At 33.9% G+C, this 11,062-nt stretch overlaps 2 protein-coding genes across 2 annotated transcripts; one reads left to right on the top strand and one right to left on the bottom strand.

The window, feature by feature from the left end:
* Positions 1-205: 205 nt before the first annotated feature.
* LOC17892403 (protein unc-50 homolog) lies at positions 206-3,357 on the top strand. The gene is made up of 10 exons (XM_006296555.2): positions 206-407; positions 859-926; positions 1,318-1,343; positions 1,625-1,715; positions 1,824-1,919; positions 2,269-2,337; positions 2,532-2,590; positions 2,681-2,803; positions 2,895-2,966; positions 3,056-3,357. Exons 1-10 carry the CDS (start codon positions 318-320, stop codon positions 3,118-3,120), a joined length of 759 nt encoding a protein of 252 aa, XP_006296617.2. The 5' UTR covers positions 206-317; the 3' UTR covers positions 3,121-3,357.
* On the bottom strand, positions 3,227-6,576 carry LOC17892282 (triacylglycerol lipase 1). The gene is made up of 9 exons (XM_006296651.2): positions 6,305-6,576; positions 6,102-6,209; positions 5,853-5,993; positions 5,230-5,340; positions 5,007-5,150; positions 4,892-4,932; positions 4,730-4,806; positions 4,213-4,308; positions 3,227-4,108 (listed from the first exon to the last, which is right to left on the bottom strand). The coding sequence occupies exons 1-9, from the start codon at positions 6,449-6,451 to the stop codon at positions 3,786-3,788; spliced, it is 1,188 nt and encodes a 395-aa protein (XP_006296713.1). The 5' UTR covers positions 6,452-6,576; the 3' UTR covers positions 3,227-3,785.
* Between the last annotated feature and the right edge of the window lie 4,486 nt (positions 6,577-11,062).

The following is an 11,062-nucleotide window of genomic DNA, read 5'->3' as shown; positions in this document are numbered from 1 at the left end:
ACCTTTTATGTAACGGTTAATTTTTACTTTGGTTACCAAAACTTTTTAGTTCAGTTCGGTTAAAATTAAACCTTTTATGAACAGTTTTGTGTAATTTGTACCAAAGGCAAAAACACAGACCGCAACTCCAGAAAAAAAAAAAAAGCGTTTTAGTGCGATTGCGGTATAAGCGAGCAATCCCTAAACCCGAAATTAAACCAAATTGAAAAACACATAGAGCCTGAGAGAGCGAGAGAGAGAGAGATCTCTTCGAATCAAAACGATCTGAAGAAGAAGAAGAAGAATCAAAATCTGGATCAGGAACAAGGGAGGAGAAGATGTTGCCCACTACTTCCAGATCTCGTTCTTCATCTTCTTCATCCCGAGCTAATCCAATGTTCCTTCAGTACTTTCGTCGTATCGTCAAGGTTCTCTTTTCTCATCACATCTCGAAAGCTTTCTCATGGCTTTGATCTTAGATTTAGGTCGATTTTTTTTTGCATAGATTCGTCATTTTCTTAGATCGAATTACGGGTAGAGGATGAGGAAAGCCTCGGATTTAGCTGAATCGATTTGATATATTTGGCTTCGTAGTGTTACTTAGCTTTAGCAGATTTCTGATGAAGTGGTGATCACTTGTTGGAATGTGATGATCTGAAAGTTAAAACAAGATATTTTCAGGATTGGGTTTTGGGTAACAATTTTGAATTTTATGAATTTATGATGCTGATGTTGAGGTAGTGGTCATGTAGCTTTGGGAATTTGTAAGCAATGATGCAATTAGAATTAGTCGAATTGTATACACTATGATGCATATTCATGGCCATGAAGCTTTTTTTTATCGTTTTGTGATTCAGTCTTTTTTTTGGTTCATTGCAGTGGCAGCAAATGGATGTTGAATATACTTTCTGGCAAATGCTTAACCTTTGTACATCTCCGAAAGTTGTGTAAGTCTTTGAAAGGTTCCTTTTCTATACATAAACTAGTAGATGGTAACAATAACCATAAAGTTGTTCAGTATGAGAGGGTGATAAGGGTAAACTCAGAATGTAAAAGACACCCAGGGTTTACTAGAGAGCTGATTTAGGATTGAATTATCGTTTAAGGTTCTAGGTGAATAGAGTTTGAGATGGTTTCACTTCACCTTTTGCAATAAGAAATTGAAGAGAATTTTAAATTTTGTGTAAGGCTTATATAGTTATATGTTCTTTTGAAAAGATCAATAGGGTAGTCTAATTCAGTTGGAATATTTTTAGTTAAGTTACTATGTGGTCAGTTAATTCTTAGTTCTTATTCTTGTACTTTTTGTATGTTTGCATATGGGCGCTGCGGCATCAGCTATCAACACACTAAGTATCACAAACGTAAGCTCAACTTTTGTTAGCAAATATGATACTGCAAACAGCTTTTGTTCATGCTTGTATATGATTTAGCTTTCTGTTTATGAAAGTACTTTGAGCCATCCACTTTACAATGAATGCCTAGAGAAGCATCCCCTTATGATTTTTTCAAGTTGTCCAGCTTTTGGCGTTATGTCTTCGTCTTTACTCATAATTTAATGTTAGTCCCTGTTAAAGATAAGCTTAGGTTTTGTATGGCCTGAGAACTTAAGTGCATTTGTTTTCTTTTTTCCTGTTCTTCTCAGAAACAAAAAACCAATGGGCACGTGATGACCCTGCGTTTATTGTGATCTGTATCCTGCTTCTTGCTGTTGCAACTGTAGCCTATTGTGCCACGTAAGTATTTTGTATTATGTAAATTTTTAGACTATGAAAGTAACTATTGCCTTAGAATACGATATCATTCTGATTTCTGTTGATTTAAATCTGATGTTTATACTTCAGGTATGACCATAGTAGCTCTCATGCTGTCGTCGTAGTCGTTTCAGTTTTGCTCTCCCATTTCTTAATCACCGGAGCAATTATAGCTACATGTTGTTGGTAAGTTGTTTCTATCATTGCATAGACAGACATTTGGTGGCGTATACTCTTACGGCTTAATTGTACGCTTGCTCTATATGTGTGCTATCTTCATTCTTGCTATAGACACTGTTACTCCCTATACTACTGTGTGTTGCTTATCTGAACTTATTATCCTTGTTTTGCTCGTTAAATCATGCAAGAAAAACACTCTTATGTACTGAAGTCCCTCTTATGAACGTTACCAGTTTTGTGAAAATCACTCTTGCACAGACCTGAATCCAATTCTATTCCTTGTTATTTTTACCGAGCTTGAGTGGTTTCTTACATCATATATACACTGTTTCTGACTTAAGATATTGATTTCCAGGTTTTTGACAAACTCTTACCTTCGCGAAGAGGCTCCAAACAGTCATGTGGTGGAACAACGCGTTGAATGGTAAGCTATTAGAATTAATCTTGTCTTTTCAGCTTCTCTTTTTGATTGATTTCTTTTTCTCTAAGATGAGTTAGAACCTCGAAAACAGAAAAAATCATGTTCATAGTTCAGTATTCAAATCATAGTCTCTCCTTTTTATAATCTCTATTTGTGCGAGTATGTTCATGAATTGCCTTCTATGCATATCTCTATAGGCTGTATACATTTGATGTTCACTGCAACTCGTTCTTTCCAATGTTTGTGCTGCTCTACGGTAATTCCATCTTCAAATATATTACTCAATTCTCAAACTTGGATCTCTGCAAAAGAGATTTATGACTTACACTATCTTCTTGTGTGGTAGTCATACATTATTTCTTATCACCAATCCTGATAACGCACGGATTCATCCCTTTACTGCTATCAAATCTGCTTTTCATGGTCGGGGCTTCGTACTACCATTATCTTAACTTCCTAGGATATGACGGTAAGTCTCATAAATTCCCTTCTCCTTCTTTCACAATAACTCTGCTGTAAAATTTTGAGATAACAGCATTGTTTGTTGTGAATTTATACAGTACTTCCATTTTTGGAGCGAACAACATTCTTCCTCTACCCAATTGGAGTCGTGATTGTCCTGTCCCCTATTTGTAAGTTCAATAAGATCTATTGGTTTCATAGATTCCTCTTCCTAAAAAAAAGCGTAAACATCATCTCAAGTTTGTTCTCCATTTTGCAGTGATCTTAAGCGGATTTAACCCGTCAAGATACTTCATGAACATGTACTTCAGCCAAAGGTTATAAAAAAAACACAGCCACATCAGTGGAATCCCAAGGGCTTTTGCACTGCACATACATCATTCAAGTAAGGAACAAGAAGATTGAGAGAGTATGATTTTTCTTTTTTTTTACCCGTAACAGATCATCGTAATGCTCAGTTTCTGGTACAACTTCAGGCTACTTAAATAGAACCAGTAACATTTTCTTAACGCGACCATTTTTAGCAAGTGCTCTCTGTTCAATGTAGTGTTTTCTGGCATCTTCCTTTTGTCCCTTTATATTCATTCTTTTCCCATTTCGCCGTAGTTTATATGTTACATTTTGAGATCGACTGTTAACTTCATCGAGTCTTACGTACAAGCTGATGATCTCTTGTGGATACTGGAAAGTTGTGCTTTAAGGAAAGGCCAGTCAAATATCTGATCTCATGATCATCTCTGTAAGGTGACAAACTTGTGCTAAAATCCTCATTCTTTTTGCATCTAAAATTTCAACACAAGTTTGTAATTGCAATTGATTTTGCATCCAACGAACAATATCCATCCCGCAGAGCGCAGACGCAGATCCTTAAGTTTAACAGAATATATAGTACATTTGAGGAAATATTTACAATCAGATGTGTGTGTACATTATATTTGTGGAAAAATAAGTATGTGCAAAGGAGAGCAGTATAGTGACTATTGAGAATTTTACCAACTACTGAACTTTCTCCTTGCCCTGAAAAATTGAATCATGTGCTTATAGACATCTTCTTTGGCACTTGCGCTAAGCACAAAGTCAATGTGACCATAATTCTCAAGATATAGCAACTCTGGACTGGTAGGTAGTTCTGCGAGAGTATGTTCCACATCTTTTACGTCTGCTAAACCATCAGTTCCACCATACCCCATCCACATTGGTAATGATGCCGGGATGAGGCTGAGTTTGAATTCTGGAGGTTTCGACATCCCATAAACCCGTAGGTTTTTGAAATACCCGTAGTCGTATTGAGCAAAAGTCCCCTTCCGAATCACTGGAGTAATGATTATAAAGATTGAAGGTATTATAATTGAATCAAAAGAGAATGTGAGAATGTAAGCTAGGCCGTGTAACACACAATAAGCTATGAGATCTTACTTTGGAAAAGATGTCGAATATTCTTGACAGATGATGGGTGAGGCTCATAATCTAGATAGTATTCTATCTTCGAGGCATTGAAACAACAATTCGTCCCTGCCATTCGTTGATATTAGTTCAAAAGAAAGATTAAAAAGGTGCAAAGTCATACAAAGAAAGTATCACAGGGCATGGAAGCTAATTATAGCCAAAACAAAGCTTTGGAGACATGCTCGTCTCGGGTACTGTCTGGTTCTGCTCACTGGTCTCTTAAACTAGAATAGTAAGTTCTTAAAGCTTGAGAATTTTTGATTCCATAAATCAAGAAAATACACAAGACACAATCCTTACTAAGCCTTATTGTCATCTAATAACTAACGTACAGAGCTAATGGGGTTTGGGTGGAAAGGGTAAGAACTGGCATTACATAATCCTAAATCCTTCGTTTCAACTACATTCCACTATATCACAATGTTGCATGCAAATTGCATCGTTTATTGAAACGATGTACAGGGAGATTAGAGAAAGAGAGAAAAACCTGTTATAGATGTGAGGAAATCAGTGCAATCCATATGCCCTTCGCATAACGAGTCAACAAGTTTAACTAACGTAGCACTGAAAACACAGAACAAGATGGTTAGTAAGGAAACATTGCACTATAAAGACACACACAAAAACTACATGAGACAAAAGTCACAACCTTCTAAAGTTTAATTGATGCAGCCCAAGAGCAACTACCATCTGTAAAGAGTAGAAAAAAATGTTAAACTTGATTCTCTGAAATCGCTTTAATGACATTTGAGAGCCAAGAATACCTGATCGAGATGCATAAAAACCATCCTTTCAACAAGTGGGGCTGTGACATGATCCAAGTATGATATTGGACAAAGCAACGCAGCTGCTTCAACCATATCCGCAACATGTGGCTGAGTAAGAGCAGCAAAGGACATGATAGTCCCCTGTCGAACAATTAAACAAAGTTAGCTTACTAAAAACCAACAAAAAAGCACCCTTATATAATTTCATTATAATAATGACCTGAGAATGTCCAACAAGGAAGACTTTGGAGTTTGAAACTGAATATAGATACTGAATCATTTCTGCTAAGTCATACATGGCCAAATCTTGCCAACTCCAGTCCCAAAATTCCTGCATATAAAAGCAATACTTTCTTATCCTCCTTTCTTCACATTATAATGTCAGCTATATTATCGACATCTCCTATTCTTGCCAGCATTAATCACTTTTATAACTAAAAACTAGGCATACGGAATCACTAGTTAGCCTCACGAGACACGAACAATGGCCATATTCGTAAACTATTCTTATAAATCTAAGAAGTGAAAGTACAGGAGCAATTTTATGTGATCTTGTACCAAAAATAATTTGGACATTTTCAGGTGAGGCTCATACATACAAAGGTAAGATACAACAATACGTTCACAACTCAGAGAGAAGTCTTTACTTCAACGAGTAACAACCGAACAATGCATTACTCTTTCTAACAAGGCCATATACTTAAACCATTCCTCTACATCATAGAAGTGAAAGCAGCGAAATATACATATGTCGTTGTGTTGTACCAAAACTAAAATGAACATTTTCAGGTAAATCTCATACATAAAGAGGAACAAAGAAAAGAGAAGCTTTTACATACATACCTTATCAGTTTCAGACAAAGTTACATGTCCATAACTATAACGTGTACCACGAACATTTCCAACCCATACATCAAACCCATGATCAGCAAGAATGAAACCAAGTGACTCTTTTGGTGAATTCAAGAACCACACATCTCCAGCCTAATCACAACAAAACCCACAAAAAAAGATACAATTTTTAGCAAATTTCAACTAAACTTTCCCAAGCAAAGAGATGCTATAAAGCTAAAGCCTTTAAACAAGATTTACCATAAAGAGTCCATGCTGAAGCAGAACAGGTGGACCAATTTGAAGTTTTGGACCATGAGAAGAAGCCACACGTTGAAGAGCTAATTTGTAACCATCCTTTGTTTCAATCTATAAAACCCAAATCAAAAGTTCACTTTTTTTTGCTACTGATTCGATGAAATCTCGGTTCTAAGATAGAAGATGAGAGTCAGAGATTACAGTACAGTGTGTTCGGTACAGGAGTAATTAGCGGGACGAATGAGATCAGCGCAGAGAGAATTGACCGGAGATACACGGAGGAGATGAGACTGTGTTACGGCGGAGGAAACCGTTGATAAAGCGGTCAACACGGCGAAGAACAACCATATCATCGTCGCCGGAGCCGGAGACGGAGACAGGACTGTTTCTATCACAAATTTGTGAAATTACCTTTTTGTCCTTTTCTTTGGTTTTTGTCAAAGAATGTGAATCTTATCTTCTCGTGGATAAGTTTTTTTTTTTTTTTTTTTTTTTTTTTTTTTTGTAAACTTCTCGTGGATAAGTTAAGTATTGTTTTTTCTTACAAGTATTGATTTAATGGATGATTACAACATTTACAAGAAAGTGACTTTCTATTCGACCACGACCTTAAATTCAAGAATCAGCTAGTATCATCATTATCTTTGACTTAATTCACAATTATAAGTAACTTACTTATAATCTCAGTGAGAGCTTTAAAGTAACACAAAAACAAAGTACCTACCTATATCTATTTGGTTACAAATTCTGATATAAACTTTACGAATTATAATATATATCCGTGTAACAACCCGTCCTGTGGGAACACTCCGCCGTGTGGCACACCCTGCCACATGGCATCCTTACAGCGCTGCAGCGCATCGACCCTAACCTCTCTCCTATGGGCCCAGACTGCGCAGCCCACTTGCTCGCAGTCCCCTGGCCCACCAGGTAGGTTATTGGTGCGCCTGGCGTTCCTCGAACCCAGGTCCTCACCCTTTAACAACCTTCCCACTTGACAAGTTGTTACCAATTGATCTGCAGGTCAGTTGGTAACAACTTCCACGGTGGGAAGGTTGTTAAAGGGTGAGGACCTGGGTTCGAGGAACGCCAGGCGCACCAATAACCTACCTAGTGGGCCAGGAGGCTGCGAGCAAGTGGGCTGCGCAGTTTGGGGACCCACAGGAGAGAGGTTAGGGTCGATGCGCTGCAGCGCTTGTAGCTGCCATATGGCGGGGTGTGCCATGTGGTAGGGGTTCCCACCGGGATGGGTTGTTACAATCCGGATCTCTAATCGTCGTATATGGTATATAGAAAACGATTTTATCAAATTCCATAACTTTTGACGAAATAGCCTGCATCGATTCACTTTTTTACCAAAATTTCTACATTACAACCAAATTAGCTATATAACTTAATCCAACTATGCAGTGAAACAATATCCATACAAATGTACTTAATCACAAGTAGAGCCATACCGATGAAGCTCAAGCTTATGACCCTCAATTTCCTAAAAATCTCCTAACCTAATGGTTTTTAGTATTAATGTTTCATTCTATATATTATGGGTTCGAGCTTATATTATGGTTTTCATATTTCATTTTTGCCACTTTTTATCTCAACAAAGTGGCCCAAAAAAATGCCCGTTGATATCCCTTCAAATCTTAGCGCTTGCTTTGACCAAAAATACCTTAGCTATCCGCATATTTTCTCATCAAACCAATCGTGTTCTCGGTCGATTAAGCCACTTGACTCCACCTTGCAAACAAGCTTTGCTTAATCATGTATCACCAAACATGAAAACACCAGCTCATTTTACTACTGAGTTGTACAACTAAACATCCCTAGAGACCGAGTACCTCATATAATATAAGGTAAACGTGGTGGTTATTAACTGTTTGTGTATAAATTTTGTAACAAATGAGGCTTTGGAGTAATATTCAGTTAAGAAGAGATTCTGACTTATTTACATATATATATATATATATATATATATGTATGTATGTATATATATATGTATGTATGAATCATATCAACTAATCACGGTTCCCTTAAATTTATAGCTAATATCAAATCAAACCAAGAAATAGAAGCTATGGGTAGATTAATTATTATCAACCAATAAAGAATATTTTTGGTAAAAAGGAAAATGAAGATCTTTTTTTTTGTTTAAGGGAAAACCTAAGATTAAAAAAAAACGAGAATCATGTTTGATCTTTTCATCCCGGATATCTTGAAAATTTTTGGTTGTTAGGACAAAAAACTGCAGTGATCTAAGAAAAATATTGTTTAAAAACGGTCGAGAAGTATATATAAATATATTTGTTATCTCCCCATTTTCGACAATATATCAAATCTGCTATTTCGGTATAAAGTCCATCATATCCTAAAATGAGAACATCATGCATTGTATTGAGTGGTCCATCTTGTGTACGGTGGTCATGACGATACACCGCATTACAAAATATAATATACGTTAAATTATACATAATTCAAACTTACATCGTTTCTTTAAGATCTAAATCTCCAATGTAGTAATGTAACTTTGCACAAAAAAGGTACAAAGGGATACAATGACATCAATTTCCAATGCAAATTAAAGGATAATGAAGATTAGAGACTTCGAGATCAATTGCAAGGGCAACTAAAACAAACACTCATCACTTTTAATCATTTTATATATTATTCAAGATACATGTTGTCTTTATTTTATTGGATGGAATAGTCATCGAAATACAACCTCCAGTCCCAAAATTAAACTTTACTATACAGCCGACGACGCCGACGATACTCTTTAATAAACTTTTTTTAGTCTTGTAATAACCAATACTATATTAAAAAATCTCCTACACACACACCCAAAAAAAAAGAACTATTTTAATTTATCTTCTTTTATTTATCAAAACGTATTATTAAATTATGATTTGTCTTTCATACGTATAAAAATAAGTATACTTCGATTTGTATTTGAGAAATCAGTTGCAGAACAAAAAATAATAAGAAGTGATTCAGATCCTATGTATTAACTATCATTCCAACTCAAACCATATATAACTGATAACTGATAACTGATTTCAAAATAATATGACAAACATTGGACTAGAATTTTAAAAATCCATAGCATACAGTTACATAAATACTGCCATTATATATATTATATACTGAACCTTCATGATCCTAAATTTATTATTTTGGTATAGCAAAAAAAACTAAATAGGTATTTTTTGGGAAGAGCATCGACAATCTTTGCTCTTATATTTATTGTTCTTGTTAGCTCGAACTACTCCCTTTTGTTCGATAATAGATGTTTTTTAATATCAAAAGCACACAGATTAACAAATCATTTAATTTTTGCTTATTTCTATATAAACATCATTTAATATCTATATAAACACAATTCAACCAGTTCAAAAAACAATCTATCTTTATTATCCCTACTATAGTAAAAGAGAAGTACAAAAGCTTCTTGGGTCGGGTTTTTTAAAAAAATTAACCCGAAATTTTTCAATTGGATCTTACTAAAAATTTAAAGATATTAAATACCAGTTTCCATATATATTATTTCGAAATCTACCAAATTAATCCATCAATATTGGTTTTGGAAAGTACATTAATCTTAATTTGTTTAAGGAAAAATACATTAATGTATGATTTTGTATATTGGTTTAACAAATTAACCTAAAAATCAGAAATATAAAATAATTATCAAATTATCCATAATATTTTAAAACAAAATCTTCCTTAAATATCTTATATTAATATATAGATGTATAGTTTTCTCCTATATTAACTATGATTTTCACACCAATTACGGGATAATTTATTTTCAACCATCTTTAATATATTTATTTGGCAATAGTTTCGAATTTCTGGCTTGATTATAAAGCTAATATTTTCTTCAACACTAACCTAACTCTAAGAAAATATTATCTATATAAATAAGTTTCTGCTACCAGAAAATTGTAACATAAACACAGATTTTACATTTTAACACGATAAGAAATAAGAAATCATTGGCTCTTTATTTGTTTATTCTAGAGATTTGCAACTTTACAAAACTGCAAGAAAGGTCCAAGTTAAAATCATGTATTTATGATTATGCGGTGTACCGCGGGTTAATCCCTAAATTTTAAAAATGATTCATAGTATAATATTTATACATGTATATATGTCACATATTGTTCTAAAATTAACAATCCAACTAAAATCATACAATTTAAATAATTTTGAACATATTCGAAACCAACACAAAAAAATACAATCTAAAATGATAGAATTTAATTAATAATCAAAATAAAGTAAAATAAACATAAATAAATTATCCCACAACGTACAAATGACTAAAAGCCCGGTAATTTTCCACCGCGCTGTAGCGCGGGTCCGAACCTAGTTATTATATAATTAAAAGAGAAGTACAAATTAGAACATTAAAAATTTATGATTCCAATTCCATAATTGCCCTTTAATTATTAATATTAGAAAAAGAATTTAGAAATCAATAAGAGTAATTTGGTCTTTATTAAAGTACATTTGGATCATCCAATTAAAAGATCCAAGATCCATGGGTATTACATATGGATCCTACCAAAAAAAATAAATATTAATATTAAATTAATAAAGTTAATTATGAAATCATATATATAAAAGTAAGGTTTCACTCTCTCCTTATTGGTGGAAAAATATTTAAGGCTTTTATTTTATTTTTTTAAATAATAATAATGTTTATGACAATCATTCAATACAAATTTTAATTACACTATAAGTTATAATCAAATGGCAAAGAAAATGAAAGGACTTAATCATATATCATACAACAAATTTTATAAGGCTTATTGGTGGAAAATTATTTAAAATCATATATATAAAAGTAAGGTTTCACTCTCTTTATTGTTCCATTTTGTATTTATTTTTTAAAGTATAATATTTATTTTTAATTAAGCCAAAAAAACATATTTAATCATATACATTACGTTTCACACTTTACT

Source organism: Capsella rubella, unplaced genomic scaffold (assembly GCF_000375325.1).
Source record: "Capsella rubella cultivar Monte Gargano unplaced genomic scaffold, Caprub1_0 scaffold_3, whole genome shotgun sequence".
In the NCBI taxonomy this organism is placed as follows: Eukaryota; Viridiplantae; Streptophyta; class Magnoliopsida; order Brassicales; family Brassicaceae; genus Capsella; species Capsella rubella.
The sequence above is the reverse complement of the archived record's forward strand: the minus strand, read 5'-3'. Positions and strand labels throughout refer to the sequence as shown.